We start from the raw sequence: 18,930 nt of genomic DNA, 5'->3' as shown, positions 1-18,930 counted from the left end.
GCAGGGGGAGGGAGTAAGTGCTCACCTGCTTGACGGTGCCGGCCTCCTGCTCGGCCTTCACCTGGCTGATCTTGCGCAGCGACTCCCGGTGCTGGCCAGCACCGTTGAGGGCGGCGCCGCCCCCGCTGGCGACGCATCCACCGCCGCCTCCGCCCCCGCCGCCGCTGACGACACACGAACCGCATCCGGCGGCTGCGCTGGGCCGAAGCGGCATGCTCTCCACCCGCCGGCACGAACCCATGTGTCGGCTGCAAACATATTTAAGCAGCAGCTAAACCAACACACGGGTATAGAGATCAGCGAGTAACTCTGCGCAAGAGGCCAAGCAAATTTAAACAGTAGTTTCTCATCGGCGTCACTACTATATTTGTATCGTAAAATACGAGTTTCACTCCAAAAGAAATCCACAATTTTTTAAATCCATCTTTTATTCTATATGTTTGAAAGTTTTACAGTGTGTAGATACGTCCTTTAGGAACAACATTTTCATTTCTCCACGTAATTTCCATCCCTCTTAACTGCCTTACGCCATCTTGGAACCAGCGGCTGTATACCCGCACGGAAAAATTCTGGACTAACCTGTTGGAGCCACTGCTCGGCAGCGTGCACAAGGGAGTCATCAGCTTCAAACCTTGTTCCACGAAGAGAGTCTTTCAGTTTCGCAAAGAGATGGTAGTCACTTGGAGCCAGGTCTGGACTGTAATACGGGCGTATCAGTATGGTCCATCCGAGTTTTGTGATCGTTTCCATGGTTTTTTGACTGACATGTGGCCGTGCATTGTCGTGCAACAGCAAAACATCCTGCTTTTGCCGATGTGGTCGAACACGACTCAGTCGGGTTTGAAGTTTCTTCAGTGTCGTCACATATGCATCTGAGTTTATGGTGGTTCCACTTGGCATCATGTCCACAAGCAAGAGTCCTTTGGACTCGAAAAACACCGTAGCCATAACTTTTCCAGCAGAAGGTGTGGTTTTGAATTTTTTTTTCTTGGGTGAGTTTGCATAATGCCCCTCCATTGATTGCCTCTTCGTCTCTGGTGAAAAATGATGGAGCCATGTTTGATCACCTGTCACAATTCTCCCAAGAAATTCATCTCAACCATTCTCGTAATGTTCCAAACGTTTGCTGCATACTATTTTTCTTGTTTCTTTGTGAGCCTCTGTCAACATCCTGGGAACCCACCTGGCACAAACCTTTTTTAACGCCAACACTTTCAGTATTCTGCTAACACTTCCTTCCCCTATCTCAAAGCAGCGTGACAATTCGTTCACTGTGATGCGTCTGCCAGCATTCACCAATTCGTTAACTCTCTGTACATTGTCTGGAGTGTGTGCAGTACGAGGCCAGCCGCTGCGAGGACAATCGTCAATATTGCCAAGCCCGCTTTCATCACGTAACCTGCTTGCTCACCGACTATCTGTACTGCGATCGACAGCAGCACCTCCATATACCTTTTTCAACCTCTTGTGGATGTTTCCCACTGTCTCATTTTCACAACACAGGAATTCTATGACAGCACGTTGCATCTGACGAACGTCAAGTGTAGCAGCCATCTTGAGGGCATGCTGTGACGGCACCACTCTCGGGAACAAGTTGAACAAAGTTTGAAAACAAGCTGGAAGGATGTATCTACACACTGTAAGACTTTCACACACGCAGAATGAAAACTGTATTTTTAGAAAAGTTGTGTTCATTTCTTTTGGAGTGGCCCTTGTACAACTCGCAGAGTCATCAAGGAGATTTTTAAGAACATTAACCAGCTGAATATCTCAGTGTGGAACTTTAAATTTTAGCTGAGGACGGAAGCTTGTGGAGTAGCTATGGGCCAAGTTTAAATTAACTGTTGTTAACAGATACGCATCCAATAGAACACATCATGAGAGGCCCTTCAAGATACAGTGTCACTGAAAACAAACTTCTAAAGAAACTACGGCATAGTAGGTATAAAACAAAGCATAGGGCTATACAGTTGTGACCCAAAACATTATGACTAATAGCTTGTTTCCCCTTCTCTGGAACGAAATACATCACTGATTCTGCGTATCATGATCCGATAGTTTGTTGGTGGGTTTGTGGAGGCATGTGGCATTGGATGTCTCACGTAATTCGCGTAAATAACGGGCCGCTTATTTGCGCATGCGGTAATGGCACCCGATAGCGACCCAGATGGATTCCATAGGATTTTCATTAGTCAAGTTTTGTCGCTGGCCGTTCAACACGAGTTCACTGTAAAGATCCTCAAACCAATGTACTACTGTTATGGCTCCAAGACACGGACGACTTCACTGCTGGAAGATGATATCGCCTTGGGGAAGACATCAAGCAGGAAGGGATGCAAGTGGATCGCAGCCGTCAGTGTCTTCGATTACTACCACAAGTCCTATGCAAGCGCTGAAAATGTCTCTCATATCGTAATACTGCTCCTACCAGCCTGCGTCCGTAGCGCGCTGCACACCATCTACTTAGTGTAGCAAAAACGCGGGTCATCCGAACAGCCGATACGTTTCCATTGATCGAGGTTCGAATCGGGATGGTTCCAAGACCACTGCAGTCGTAATTGACGTAGTCGTTTCATCAAGATCGCGTAGGGGTGGTCTACTGCGGATATCCAGGTCCAACAATGTACAATGAACGGTATGCTCTGAAACACTTGTCCGTCCACCAGCATTCTGCCCTTTCGGGACAGATGCCACAGATCTGTCCTACTTTATGGAGCAGATAAGCCCCAGAACCACACGTTTCGTGGACGTCGAACCATTTAGGGCCTAGTGGTAGTTTCACTGACCTATATCTTTCCGTAGACCCTCACAGCACTAGCAGTTGAACTTTCGACCAGCTTGACACTTTTGGAGATACCCTTTCAATTATTCTGCGTAATAATGATCTGCCATTTTTCAAAGTCGCTTATCTCAATGGATTTCCACAGTTGCAACGTATACATTATGTAATCAAAAGTATCCGGTCACCTGGATGAAAATGACTTAAAAGTTCGTGGCGCCTTCCATCGGGAATGCTGTGGTGTTCGGTCATCCTTAGCCTTAATGACAGCTTCCACTCTCGCAGGCATATTCAGTCACGTGCTGGAAGGTGTCTTGGGAAATGGCAGCCCATTCTTCACGGAGTGCTGCACTGAGGAGAGGTATCGATGTCGGTCGCACGAAGTCGGCGTTCCAAAACATCGCAGAGGTGTTGTACAGGATTCAGGTCAGGACTCATAGGCCAGTCCATTACAGGGACGTTTATGACTTGTAACCACTCTACCATGAGCCGTGCATTATGAACAGGTACCTGATCGTGTTGAGAGATGCAATCGCCGTGCCCGATTTGCTCTTCAACAGTGGGAAGCAAGAAGGCGCTTAAAACATAGGTGTAGGCCTGTGCTGTGATAGTGCCACATAAAACAATTAGGGGTGCAAGCCCCTCCATGAAAAACACGATCACACCATAACACCAACGCCTCCGAATCTACCGTTGGCACTACACATTCTGGCAGATGACCTTCACCGGGCATTCGTCACACCCACACTCTGCCATCGAATTGCCACATTGTGTACCGTAATTCGTCACTCCACACAACGTTTTCCCACAGTTTAGCCGCCCAATATTTATGCTCCTTACACCAAGCGAGGCGTCGTTTGTCATTTACCGACGTGATCTGTGGCTTATGAGCAGCCGCTCGACCATGAAATCGAAGTTTTCACACATCCCGCATAACTGGCATAATACTTGCAGTGGATCCTGTTGCAGTTTGAAATTCCTGTGTGATGGTGTGGATAGATGTCTGCATATTACACATTACGACCCTCTTCAACTGACGAGGTCGGCCTGTATGCTTCTGTGCTGTACGTCCCGCATGTTTCCACTTCACTATCATATCGGAAACAGTGGACCTAGGGATATTTAGGAGTGTGGAAATCTCGCGTATAGACGTATAACACAAGAGACACCCAATCACCTGACCACGTTCGAAGTCCGTGAGTACTGGGGAGCGCCCCATTCTGCTCTCTAGCGATGTCTAACGACTACTGAGGTCGCCGATGTCTAGTACCTGGCAGTAGGTGGCAGCGCAACGCACCTAAAATGAAAAACGTATGTTTTCATAGGTGTCCGGATACTTTTGATCACATAATGTGTCTTCACTAGGTGTTTCAGTTCAGATAAGAGACGATGAACAGAACGCTTTTGTCTGTCAAGAGAGCAATGCGTGAAGCCTTCAATGACTACCGTAGCACACTATTGTCATTTGACCTTTCACAAAATCCAAAGAATTTCTGGTCGTATGTCGAGGATGCTAGCGGCACCGTAACTGGTGTACAGTCACACATGGACAGAAGTCTGGATGCTTGATATTCCCCCAAAACCGATGACAGTGCGCTTCAGGCCTTATGGTTATAAGTACCTCAATCGTGTTGTATGTCGACCATCTTCACAACAGAAACAGGTAATGTTTACCGAGCAGTGTGGAGCATTGGTTAGCAAACTGGACTCGCTTTCGGGAGGACACCGGGTCAAACTCGCGTCCAACCATCCAAATACACGTTTTCGATGATTCCTCTAAATCGCACCAGGCAAATGCCGGAATGATTTCTTTGAAAAGACATGGCCGATTTCCTTCCCCATCCTTGACGCAATCCGGGCATGTTTTCCGTCTCTAATGACCTCGATGTGGACCGGACGTCGAACCCTGTCTTCGTTCCTTTTCCTTTTCGGTAACTTTCATTTTGTGAATGTCATTGTCCTATTTTCAACGCTTTTTGACAGATATTCCGCGGATATTACTCCTGGCGCTTATGGTAGCTTAACCTGTACATTTATCTTTCATTGCATGTAAGTATGAGCAATATAACTCGTTCGGCAGTAAGTAACATTTTGTCACGAAGAGGAAATATATTTAACGTTCTACTAAATTTGTTCAAACACAAACAAAACTCGACAACAGTGAATGATACAGTTTCTCTACGACGTTTTCTGCGCCAAGTCGTGAGAAGGTCTGCAGAAGATCGTGGAACGCGTCTCACATTCTGCGGGTTACAGTGACAAGTCAAGGTAACACACGGCAGCTGAGTTAGCGGACGAAGCAGTCTTTTTCAGATAAATTAAGAGCGGTCTTGATCGCTTAACTTTTTTAATGGTGACCGGTTTCGATCTCTTTATCAGATCATCTTCGGACCATGAATGTCTGCGGAGGCATGGTAATCCTTCTGTTTGTGGCTGGTGGTGTACTTTTCAGACTACCCATGATTAGTGACCGCAAAAAATATGAAGGTATGAAAAGTGAAATAACATGCTGTAATTTTCATAACTGCCACATTATTTCTTTGTTTCTCACTAGACTGTGACATTATTTACTATTCTCCCCTATTTTTTTCATTTTTTTTTTCTTTTGCAGTGACTAGCTGTTTCATTGTACCGAAGATCGGTAGCATCGTCGGCTATCGTGCTCCGTCTTTTGCATGCTTCAAGAGGCAACAAATATTGATAACCCTTTATACTCTAAGACAGCTGCCGCATCCAGCTGTTGCCTAACCATCACAATTTTCTCTTTACAGTGTTCTTTCATGTTACCTTGCATATCGTGTCTGCTTTGTTTAGTTAACGTGTGATAGAAAATACGTGTATTTATACTTTTGTTGAAGCCTTAGCTCTTCAAGATCCTAACTAATATATGCCCTTATCTATATCTACGCTGATGAGCGGAAGCTTTATGAATACCTGCTTAATAGCGTTTTGGTCCACCTTTGGAACACAGTACAGCAGCAATTCTGCTTGGTATGTATCTGAAAAGCCCTCAGTAGATTTCGAGTCACCCATGATTATGAGATTTTCATATCCTTTTATCCACTGAGTTGTGTATCCTTTGCCCTCTCATAATGGCTGTACCTTATTAAGGGCTTGTAATGTCGACATGTACACCAAAAGAATTATTTATTGCTATATTCTGGTGAGATTAATCCTGTACCCGAAGTGTTCACAATAACTGACTCTCTCCCCTACCATCCTATTGTGAAGATTACTACTTTAGTTGCTCTACTTTCTGCTTTTTTTTCGTTTCTTCCTCTTTTCGTGTTGTCTTTATCCGGTGTCTACACGAGATCGGCATGATAGCTATCAGAACTGGCATTGTTAATTATATAGGGTGACCGGATGTCCTTTCTCTCGCTACCCCTTTATCTCCCGGAGCGGAATTTTAGTACCCCAGATGTCTTTATTGTTATACATGGCAAAGTGCATAAATATTGTCTAAATGTCTGTGAATCGTGCACCTGAGACGGAACTTGGGTACTATCCGTATATTGATTTACAAGGGAACATTCCCAACTGTAAATAAACGATATTAATGAAACTTGGCGGGTGTGGAGACTTGACAAAATAGTGCAATATGTATTTGTGTTTCGCCCGATTGCACTTTTAAGTGACGAAACACACCCAGAAAGGTAATTTAGCACTTTAGGTTTAGAGGGGATATCTGCGAAACGAGGATATATAGAAAATGTTTTTCATATAGAAGCTGATATGTAGTTAATGTTTTTGAAAACTGTATAACAACATTCATTGCTATTCAAATTATTTATTCTATTTATATTTGATTTATGATTTAAACCGTTATTTTAGGTTTTGCATTCGTAATTTTTTATTGTTTTTTAGCTTTACCATTTCACATTCACGTACTTTGCATATTGAAAATAATAAATAACTCATTATTATGAGAGAGAATAATTACAATAACGGTAAACTGTAAATAAATGCTTAAAACATAACTATTTCTTACATCAACGCACATAAAATCACAGAAATTTCCTCACTAACATACACGACGAAAAACACAATATTCGTATAAAACAAAATTCAGCAGGATTTCGAATTGTCACGGGTGATTCTCTAAATATCCTGCGAAATGGTAAAGCTAAAAAAAAAAACAATAAAAACCATGTACACTCATGGAAATTGAAATAAGAACACCTTGAATTCATTGTCCCAGGAAGGGGAAACTTTATTGACACATTCCTGGGGTCAGATACATCACATGATCACACTGACAGAACCACAGGCACATGGACACAGGCAACAGAGCATGCACAATGTCGGCACTAGTACAGTGTATATCCACCTTTCGCAGCAATGCAGGCTGCTATTCTCCCATGGAGACGATCGTAGAGATGCTGGATGTAGTCCTGTGGAACGGCTTGCAATGCCATTTCCACCTGGCGCCTCAGTTGGACCAGCGTTCGTGCTGGACGTGCATTGTCCTGTTGGAACAGCAAGTTCCCTTGCCGGTCTAGGAATGGTAGAACGATGGGTTCGATGACGGTTTGGATGTACCGTGCACTATTCAGTGTCCCCTCGACGATCACCAGTGGTGTACGGCCAGTGTAGGAGATCACTCCCCACACCATGATGCCGGGTGTTGGCTCTGTGTGCCTCGGTCGTATGCAGTCCTGATTGTGGCGCTCACCTGCACGATGCCGAACACGCATACGACCATCATTGGCACCAAGGCAGAAGCGACTCTCATCGCTGAAGACGACACGTCTCCATTCGTCCCTCCATTCACGCCTGTCGCGACACCACTGGAGGCGGGCTGCACGATGTTGGGGCGCGAGCGGAAGACGGCCTAACGGTGTGCGGGACCGTAGCCCAACTTCATGGAGACGGTTGCGAATGGTCCTCGCCGATACCCCAGGAGCAACAGTGTCCCTAATTTGCTGGGAAGTGGCGGTGCGGTCCCCTACGGCACTGCGTAGGATCCTACGGTCTTGGCGTGCATCCATGCGTCGCTGCGGTCCGGTCCCAGGTCGACGGGCACGTGCACCTTCCGCCGACCACTGGCGACAACATCGATGTACTGTGGAGACCTCACGCCCCACGTGTTGAGCAATTCGGCGGTACGTCCACCCGGCCTCCCGCATGCCCACTATACGCCCTCGCTCAAAGTCCGTCAACTGCACATACGGTTCACGTCCACGCTGTCGCGGCATGCTACCATTGTTAAAGACTGCGATGGAGCTCCGTATGCCACGGCAAACTGGCTGACACTGACGGCGGCGGTGCACAAATGCCGCGCAGCTAGCGCCATTCGACGGCCAACACCGCGGTTCCTGGTGTGTCCGCTGTGCCGTGCGTGTGATCATTGCTTGTACAGCCCTCTCGCAGTGTCCGGAGCAAGTATGGTGGGTCTGACACACCGGTGTCAATGTGTTCTTTTTTCCATTTCCAGGGGTGTATGTAAAAAGTAAAAAAGAATTTAAAACATAAAAGAAATATAAGTAAACGAATAATTAGAACAGTAATGAATGTTTAGATACTTTAATTAGGCACAGATTATTTTCCAAAAAATTTGGAAATTTGCGGTAAGTTCCTATGGGACCAAACTGCTCAGGTCATCGGTCCCTAGCCGGCCGATGTGGCCGATTGGTTCTAGGCGCTTCTGTCTGGAACCACGCGATCGCTACTGTCACAGGTTTGAATCCTGCCTCGGGCATGGGTGTGTGTGATGTCCCTAGGTTAGTTAGGTTTAAGTAGTTCTAAGTTCTAGGGGACTGATGACCGCAGATGTTAAGTCCTATAGTGCTCAGAGCCATTTGAACCATTTTTTTCATCGGCCCCTAGATTTGCGTACTACTTAATCCAACTTAAACTAACTTACGCTAAGGACGACACACACGCTCATGCCCGAGGGAGGACACGAACCCCCGCGGGTTTTCCAAAAATTGTATTTCAGATAAATATTGGAAATTTGTGGTAAGTGCTATGGGACCAAACTGGTGAGGTCATTGGTTCCTAGGCTTACACACTGCTTAATCTATGGAAAACACACACATCCATGCCAAGGGAGGACTCGAACCTCCGACGGGAGGAGCCGCTCAAAAAGTGGAAAGGCGCCCCAGACCGCACGGCTACCCCGCGTGGCTTTGTATTTCAGAAACCAGCTTTATTACACAGGGATGTATGTGACTTAACCCTCTCTTAATTTTTGTTGTTGCAAAAGCTTCATTCTTCATAATTGAATGGCTGTGGGTATTTTGAAAGTTTCAGATTATTACATACGTTCATTATACAGTAGCCAAGAACATTAATTACATATCAACTTTTGTACGAAAAATATTTTTTTATGTATCATCATTTCGAAGATATTCCTTATATACCTAAAATGTCAAATTACATTTCGGGGTATGTTCCACCCGTTACCAGGCAAACTGAGCACAAACAAAAAAATACGTATTGATCTAATTTGCCTCTCTACAAACCGCCAAGTTTTATCAAGGTCATTTGTTGATACATGGGAGACCCTTAGCAGTCGGATATGGGAAACCGCTTTATAAACCATATCCAGGTTATTCGACACACAGGTCTCTTCGTTCATCTGCCGGGCGCATTTCAACAGTGGCCGGCGCGCCTCCCGGATCCCGGAAGTGCGTGCTAACACAAGCGGCTATCCCGGCGGTTTTCTGCAGCTGTTGATATTACCTTGTATTCGTCTCACTGGAAATCATCATGTTCTTTCGGTTTCATCTCATTAACTACAGTTGTATTTAGACTGAGTCTTTGCATTTTCACCTTGAGATTTCTAACTTCACTGTTACCACTTCCAGACTTTTTCCATTCCACTTGCCACAGTACTACAAATTATGTACCTACTAGCTCTGGACATGATGAGGATACTGAAAGGATGTATGAAGAGATAAAGGAAGTTATTCAGATAGACAAAACTAAACTGCGTCCGAACTGGCCTAGGAGGCCAACCGTCTGACCGACCACCTCGTCATCTGCAGTCCACTGGCATCACTGGATATGCATATGCAATGGCATATGGTCAGCACACCGCGCTCCCGGCCGTTGTCCGTTTTCGTGACCGGAGCCGCTACTTCTCAGTCAGGTACCTCTTCAATTGGTCTCAAAAGGTGTGAGTGCACCCGCTTGCTAACAGCACTCGGCAGACCTGACGATCGCACATCCAAGTGCTAGCCAAGCCCAACAGCGCTTAACTTCGGTGATCTGACGGGAACCGGTCTGCTACTGCGGAAAGGACGTAGGCCAGATAAATAAGAGGGACGAAAATTTAATTCTGATGGAGGACTGGAATTCAATAGTGGGAAAAGGGCGTGGATGATAAATAGTAGAAGTTGTAGCCGCCTCTTAGAATTTTCGACAGGTTACAGTTCAACTGTTGCTAAAACTTGTCTTGACAATCTCGAAGGAAGAGTGTATATGTAAAGGAGACCTAGAGACACCGAAATGCTTCAGACACATCACATAATAGTAAGTCAGAGATATCGAAACCAGATTTTAAACTGCAAACCGCAGGGACACATTATTTGTTGCGAACTGAAGACTAAGACTGAAGAAATTGCAGAAACGTAGGAAATGGGTAAAAAGAAAGAGCCAGAGGATTGTTAGACCTTCAGAAGGAGAATTAGTCAAAGCTTACTAAATCACAGAACAGAATACGAGAAAAGACGAAGGAGAACTTTGAGAAATGAAATTGTGAAGACAGTGTAGAATCAAATACGAAAAAACGCTAGACCCGTAGAAATCTTTGTTTTTTTTTTGTTTTGTTTTTTTTTTGTTTTTGTTTTGGTCATCAGTCTACTGACTGGTTTGATGCGGCCCGCCACGAATTCCTTTCCTGTGCTAACTTCTTCATCTCAGAGTAGCACTTGCAACCCACGTCCTCAATTATTTGGTTGACGTATTCCAATCTCTGCCTTCCTCTACAGTTTTTGCCCTCTACCGCTCCCTCTAGTACCATGGAAGTCATTCCCTCATGTCTTAGCAGATGTCCTATCACCCTGTCCCTTCTCCTTATCAGTGTTTTCCACATATTCTTTTCCTCTCCGATTCTGCGTAGAACCTCCTCATTCCTTACCTTATCAGTCCACATAATTTTCAACATTCGTCTACAGCACCACATCTCAAATGCTTCGATTCTCTTCTGTTCCGGTTTTCCCACAGTCCATGTTTCACTACTATACAGTGCTGTACTCCAGACGTACATCCTCAGAAATTTCTTCCTCAAATTAAGGCCGGCATTTGATATTAGTAGACTCCTCTTGGCCAGAATGCCTTTTTTGCCATAGCGAGTCTGCTTTTGATGTCCTCCTTGCTCCGTCCGACATTGGTTATTTTACTGTCTAGGTAGCAGAATTCCTTAACTTCATTGACTTCGTGACCATCAATCCTGAAGTTAAGTTTCTCGCTGTTCTCATTTCTACTACTTCTCATTACCTTCGTCTTTCTCCGATTTACTCTCAAACCATACTGTGTACTCATTAGACTGTTCATTCCGTTCAGCAGATCATTTAATTCTTCTTCACTTTCACTCAGGATAGCAATGTCTTCAGCGAATCGTATCATTGATATCCTTTCACCTTGTATTTTAATTCCACTCCCGAACCTTTCTTTTATTTCCATCTTTGCTTCCTCGATGCACAGATTGAAGGGTAGGGGCGAAAGGCAACAGCCTTGTCTTACACCCTTCTTAATACGAGCACTTCGTTCTTTATCGTCCATTCTTATTATTCCCTCTTGGTTGTTGTACATATTGTATATGACCCGTCTCTCCCTATAGCTTACCCCTACATTTTTCAGAATCTCGAACAGCTTGCACCATTTTATATTGTCGAACGCTTTTTCCAGGTCGACAAATCCTATGAAAGTGTCTTGATTTTTCTTTAGCCTTGCTTCCACTATTAGCCGTAACGTCAGAATTGCCTCTCTCGTCCCTTTACTTTTCCTAAAGCCAAACTGATCGTCACCTAGCGCGTTCTCAATTTTCTTTTCCATTCTTCTGTATATTATTTTCGTAAGCAGCTTCGATGCATGAGCTGTTAAGTTGATTGTGCTATAATTCTCGCACTTGTCAGCTCTTGCCATCTTCGGAATTGTGTGGATGATGCTTTTCCGAAAGTCAGATGGTATATCGCCAGACTCATATATTCTACACACCAACGTGAATAGTCGTTTTGTTGCCACTTCCCCCAATGATTTTAGAAATTCTGATGGAATGTTATCTATCCCTTCAGCCCTATTTGACCGTAAGTCCTCCAAAGCTCTTTTAAATTACGATTCTAATACTGGATCCCCTATCTCTTCTAAATCGACTCCTGTTTCTTCTTCTATCACATCAGATAAATCTTCGCCCTCATAGAGGCTTTCAATGTATTCTTTCCACCTATCTGTTCTCTCCTCTGCATTTAACAGTGGATTTCCCGTTGCACACTTAATGTTACCACCGTTGCTTTTAATGTCACCAAAGGTTGTTTTGACTTTCCTGTATGCTGAGTCTGTCCTTCCGACAATCATATCTTTTTCGATGTCTTCACATTTTCCCTGCAGCCATTTCGTCTTAGCTTCCCTGCACTTCCTATTTATATCATTCCTCTGCGACTTGTGTTTCTGTATCCCTGATTATCCCGGAACATGTTTGTACTTCCTCCTTTCATCAATCAACTGAAGTATTTCTTCTGTTACCCATGGTTTCTTCGCAGCTACCCTCTTTGTACCTATGTTTTCCTTCCCAACTTCTGTGATGGCCCTTTTTAGAGATGTCCGTTCCTGTTCAACTGTACTGCCTACTGCGCTATTCCTTATTGCTGTACCTATAGCGTTAGAGAACTTCAAACGTATCTCTCCTTAGTACTTCCGTATCCCACTTCTTTGCGTATTGATTCTTCCTGACTGATGTTTTGAACTTCAGCCTACTCTTCATCACTACTATATTGTGATCTCAGTCTATATCTGCTCCTGGGTACGCCTTACAATCCAGTATCTGATTTCGGAATCTCTGTCTGACCATCATGTAATCTAATTGAAATCTTCCCGTATCTCCCGGCCTTTTCCAAGTATACCTCCTCCTCTTGTGATTCTTGAACAGGGTATTCGCTATTACTAGCTGAAACTTGTTACAGAACTCAGTTAGTCTTTCTCCTCTTTCATTCCTTGTCCCAAGCCCATATTCCCCTGTAACCTTTTATTCTACTCCTTCCCCTACAACTGCATTCCAGTCGCCCATGACTATTAGATTTTCGTCCCCCTTTCAATATCCTCATACACTTTCTCTATCTGCTCATCTTCAGCTTGCGACGTCGACATGTATACCTGAACTATCGTTGTCAGTGCTGGTCTGCTGTCGATTCTGATTAGAACAACCCGGTCACTGAACTGTTTACAGTAACACACCCTCTGCCCTACCTTCCTATTCATAACGAATCCTACACCTGTTATACCATTTTCTGCTGCTGTTGATATTACCCGATACTCATCTGACCAGAAATCCTTGTCTTCCTTCCACTTCACTTCACTGACCCCTACTATATCTAGATTGAGCCTTTGCATTTCCCTTTTCAGATTTTATAGTTTCCCTAGCACGTTCAAGTTTCTGACATTCCACGCCCCGACTCGTAGAATGTTATCCTTTCGTTGATTATTCAATCTTTTTCTCATGATAACCTCCCCCTTGGCAGTCCCCTCCCGGAGATCCGAATGGGGGACTATCCCGGAATCTTTTGCCAATGGAGAGATCATCATGACACTTCTTCAATTACAGGCCACATGTCCTGTGGATACACGTTACGTGTCTTTAATGCAGTGGTTTCCATTGCCTTCTGCATCCTCATGTCGTTGATCATTGCTGATTCTTCCGCCTTTAGGGGCAATTTCCCACCCCTAGGACAAGAGAGTGCCCTGAACCTCTATCCGCTCCTCCGCCCTCTTTGACAAGGCCGTTGGCAGAATGAGGTTGACTTCTTATGCCGGAAGTCTTCGGCCGCCAATGCTGATTATTTATCAAAATTTATGCAGTGGCGGGGATCGAACCCGGGACCGAAGACGTTTTGATTACGAATCAAAGACGCTACTCCTAGACCACGAGATAAGGAAATTAATCCACGACGGCTGTTAGTATATGAAACGTGGTACTGTAAGAAAGAGCCAACTTGCAAAGCAAGAGTAGCTGGAGGAAACATGCAAACTGCAGTAGCGTCCACACGTAAGGAAAAGGTAGGTCCTGCCTAAAGGAGACTTATTGACATCCTTGGAGAAAATACAAACATCAAAAAAGTTTTCATCACTCCGGTTCCCAGAACTCCTGAAGATAGACGTATGCATGAGCAGCGCCTATTAGGCGGAGGGGCTCCCACAGTCGATCGGTTCCAGTCATTCCACCATGAAGGGGGCACACAGCTCCTATTGTCTGTATTTCAGCCATGCCTGGACGGTCAATACCGCGGTTCGTTCGCGTCCGCATTGTTACTTTGTGCCAGTGTGGGCACTCAACAAGGGAAGTGTCCAGGCATCTGACACGGAGGAGATACATAGGGACAGGAACTGTCGACGATATGCCTCACTCAGGCAGCCCAAGGGCTACTACTGCTGTGGATGACCGCTACCTACGGATTACGGCGCGGAGGAAACCTGGCAGCAACGCCACCATGTTGAATAATGCTTTTTGTACAGCCACAGGACGTCGTGTTACGACTCAAACAGTGCGCAATAGGCTGTATGATACGCAATTTCACTCCTGACGTCCATGGAGAGGTCCGTCTTTGCAACTACGACACCATGCAGCGCGGTAGAGATGAGCCCAACAACATGCCGAATGGACCGCTCAGGATTGGGATCACATTCTCCTCACCGACGAGTGTCGCATATGCCTTCAGCCAGACAATCGTCGGAGACGTGTTTGGAGACAACCTGGTCAGGATGAACGCCTTAGACACACAGTCCAGCGAGTGCAGCAAGGTGGAGGTTCCCTGCTGTTTTGGGCTGGAATTATGTAGGGTCGACGTACGTCGCTGTTGATCACGAAAGGCGCCGTAACGGCTGTACAATACGTGAATGCCATCCTCCGACCGGCAGTGCAACCATATCAGCAGTATATTGGCGAGGCATTCGTCTTCATGGACGACAATTCGCGCCTCCATCGTGCACATCATGTGAATGACTTCCTTCAGGATAACGACATTGCTCGACTAGAGTGGCCAGCATGTTATCCAGACATGAACTCTGTCCAACATGCTTGGTTAGATTGAAAAGGGTTGTTTATGGAGGTCGAATCGCCGTTGAGGAGTGGGACAATCTGGACCAACAGTGACTTGATGAACTTGTGGACAGTTTGCGACGACAAATACAGGCATGCATTAATGCAAGAGGACGTGCTACTGGGTATTATATGTACCGGTGTGTACAGCAATCTGGACCATCACTTCTGAAGGTCTCGCTGTATGGTGGTACAACATGCTAAGTGTGGTTTCCATAACGAATAAAAAGGGCGGAAATCATGTTTATTTTTATCTCTATTACAATTTTCTCTACAGGTTCCGGACTCTCGGAAAAGAGGTAATGAAAATCTTTTTTTGATGTGTGTAGAAGCAGTTGTATGAATGTTAAGAGTAGGGATGAAGGGAAGGCTGAAAAGTGGAAGAATGTCGAAAATTATATACGGCAGAAAAACAACTTGGACGAGATTATTCAAGGGAAGAGGAAGTAGATGAAAATGGGATGGAAGAATTTGACAGGGCAGTGAAAGACCTAAGTTAAAAGCAGTTCCCCGTAGTAGATGACATTCCCTATTGATTATAAAGGTCCTTGAGAGAATTTACTATGGCAGAACTATTCTACCCGTATGCTTCGTATATAACACAGAAGAAAAGGCATCAGATTTTAAAAAGTATGTAATAATTCCAATTCTAAACAAGGCAGGTTTTAATAGGTGTGAATATTACCAAACCAACACTTTAATAAGTCATAGCTGCAAAATACTTACATCACTTACTTGAAATAAGACAGTCACGGTTGCAAAATCTCTTTTATCTACAGGAAAAGACGCGTTTCGCCCTTTTGGGGGCGTCATCAGATTGGCATTAACATTAATGTGGGCATTAACGAACGAGTGTTGGATTTGCACATTAATTTTTAGGTCTATCTGACGATGCTCCAAAAGGGTGAAACGGGATATTTCCAATAAATAATAAAGATTTTGCAGGAGTGACTGTCTTATTTTAAGAAATTCATCATCGGTTTGAGCCGTGACGGGATTGGCGCCAGTAGTCTCTCTGACATGAGTACGTTTGATTTCCTAGTGCAGAAGTTGTCTTTGGGCTTGGGCCGGTTCGAGATATAAGGGAGCGCCGACCGCGAGTCAAGGGAGGAACAACGCTTTGAGAAAACGAACGCAGCGGTGCGCGATTAGGCGATTGGCTGGCGGACAGTAGCGAAGACGACGGCGTTCTTGAGGCCGGACGGAGGTTGTCACGTGGTTGTACTGGAGTCGGTGGGGGTTTGCCGGCGCTGTGCATTCTCCGGCAACCTCGTGAGCTGGAGGTATCCTTCCTTGGAGGAACACGCTCTTATTGTCTTGCGAAGTGATGGTCTGGCATCTTCGCAAAATCGCCCCAGCATCAAGACACCCAGTTAAGTACGCTAATTACAGAGAGCGCTTAGTTAACAGTGATTGTGATCGCTCTTCGTACAGTAAGACGTTGCACAACGAGCGATGTTATGCTTGTTCGATTTCATTTGAGGCCTCCTACTAAGCTTGTGCTCTACTTCCGCATAATATTGATGTATTTGCAGGTGTGTGTCATTAAGTTCTAGTGCGTGCCGGTTCTCGTGAGCCAGTTCATATCCCACTCTCAGTGTTTGTTTATCAAGTACGGCTTCACTTAAAGGAACCACTTCCTAATGAAATTAGTTGTTGTTTAGTGCCGGCCGCGGTGGTCTAGCGGTTCTAGGCGCTCAGTCCGGAACCGCGCGACTGCTACGGTCGCAGGTTCGAATCCTGCCTCGGGCATGGATGTGTGTGATGTCCTTAGGTTAGTTAGGTTTAAGTAGTTCTAAGTTAGGTTTAAGTAGCTCAGAGCCATTTGAACCATTTTTTTGTTGTTAAGTCTTGATTTTATGGAGTTAATTTACTGATCAATCTTAAATGTTAAGGTTAAGAAAGGTTTTTCTGTTTTCTGTTGTCGGGTGTGGATCTGAGGTGAGCTGAGGCAGCGGACAATCGAAGCGCAGGGCATCCCTTTAGATTACAAATTTGGCTTACGGGCGGTGGACTTCGCCTGAGGTCGGGTGTTCCTCTTCGGTAGCGTTTGCTTGGTACTCATTTTGGTGGTCTACTTGACGTGGGGTTGCAAACTGAGCCACGTCTTGGTTCGAAGATATTACTTCTCTCAGTCAGTTTGTGATTAACGTTTGGCCTTATAAGCTTGGACCTTGCTTCTGATATTACACATTTATCATTGTACAAGGTTGTAACTTTCTGTGCCCTGAAAGTCCATCTTACAAGTCAACGGGCATTTGAATAATTTCGTGATTGTCTCTGGAAGATTGCCCAAGTTAAGTTTAATAAACACATTTTAAGCGTGTTAAGGTTGAGGCTGTGTGTCAACTGAATTTTACATGTAATGTTAAAGTTTGGAAGGGAAAGGGTCTTAAATAATGTGTCTTAGCTACAGTCGTCTGTTAAAGTTATGGTTAAATTCAGTCTTAGTAGCTTCTGTCAATTTTGGTGGGAAATCGTGGGCTACACGTAACGTTGAAGTTTGCAATTGAAATTGTCTTAACTAGAGTTGTTCACTTTATTGGGTCAGTCATTCCACCCCTTTAGATTTAAAGGTTAAACAAAACAGCTGTTAAGAACAACCGTTCTAACAGTTTCGCGGTTGGTGTTCCAGGCTCCCAGTATGGAAAGAACCAATTTGACATCATTTATTTCCAGAAAGTTGGGAAGAATGGTAGAAGCCGCTCACTGGGAACGTCAGTTTGGATTTCGGTGAAATGTAACAACATGTACGCCACACTGATCTTGTGACTTATCTTAGAGTAAAGAAAAGCAAAGATTTATTCATAGCGTTTGTATATTTAGAGAAAGCTTTTCATTATGTTGAGTGGAATTCACTCCTCGAGATCCTGAAAGTTGGAGGGATAAAATACAGGCTGATCTCACGGGCCAGGACAAGAGTAGACAGAGAAGCACAAATTACATCAAGTTAGAGCCAAATATGCCAAGAAGTATGAACTAACAACATTAAAGTAATGGGATCTCGTGAATTAGTTACAAAGAGAAAAGCTTGTTATATACCGACATATTGTGGAACAAACAAATGAATGCACAAAGGCGAAGCATGGGATTTGAAGCTTCGTAAACAACATTTTTCAAAAAGAGTTTGGTGAACACCAAAAGGTCGTGTTCAAAAGGATACTCGGCATAAGCTTTACGGCGTCAGTAATCATCAGTCATTATTACACGGCGCAGTTTACTGAACATTAACTTTTGCCCCTTGCACCGTGTGGTAACAGTTTAAATGCGCATGCTCACGGAGATCTACTGTGGGCTGTAATTATCATATGGCATCGAAAATTGGTAGGTAGGCTAATGCGTTGATGCGGAACCGATTTATGCTGGAAAAAAGTATCCAATTTTGGCTACCAGCTGCTAATCTGGTGCTGTATAGCATCTCGTCGACGTCTCTGAGGCTCACATTGAAAAAATTGTTCAAACGTTTGTAAATAATAAAATCAGCATTATGCATTTCTCACAACATTATGCATTTCTCTCTTGTTTGACCTTTGCTGCCAACGTCCCGCCCATAATCCACTTCTATTCAGCTTTCTTCAACTCATAGCGCCAGATCTGCACCTGGTGGCCAAAATTAGAACAATTTTTTTTACAGCGTAAATCGAATCTGCATTCACATATCTACCAAGTTACGCTGTCATACGATAATTGCAGTCCACGCCAGGTCTGTGTGAGTAGCTGCACTTGATAATTATAACCACAAGGCATGTGCTTAACTAGTTATCCATTAAGTACCAAGATCTTCATTCCCCACATTGAATAAAGGATCGAAGTGTAAATCAATAGATACTAGTAAAGCCACGAGGAGGCATTACAAATTTATAACAACCTAGGAAGACTGAAAGGTTGGTGTACC

The 18,930-nt window shown here is 44.5% G+C and overlaps 1 protein-coding gene across 1 annotated transcript in view; it reads right to left on the bottom strand.

The window, feature by feature from the left end:
* The window catches only part of LOC124619837 (somatostatin receptor type 4-like), a 523,863-nt gene that overhangs the window by 60,873 nt on the left and 444,060 nt on the right, over positions 1-18,930 (bottom strand). Inside the window, exon 5 of the mRNA XM_047146445.1 lies at positions 26-248. Within this exon, the coding sequence (XP_047002401.1) occupies positions 26-248 (223 nt within the window). The remainder of the gene's footprint in view (positions 1-25; positions 249-18,930) is intronic.

The sequence above is a fragment of the Schistocerca americana genome, chromosome 6 (assembly GCF_021461395.2).
Source record: "Schistocerca americana isolate TAMUIC-IGC-003095 chromosome 6, iqSchAmer2.1, whole genome shotgun sequence".
Lineage (NCBI taxonomy): Eukaryota > Metazoa > Arthropoda > Insecta > Orthoptera > Acrididae > Schistocerca > Schistocerca americana.
This window is presented reverse-complemented; position numbering and strand designations above follow the sequence as displayed.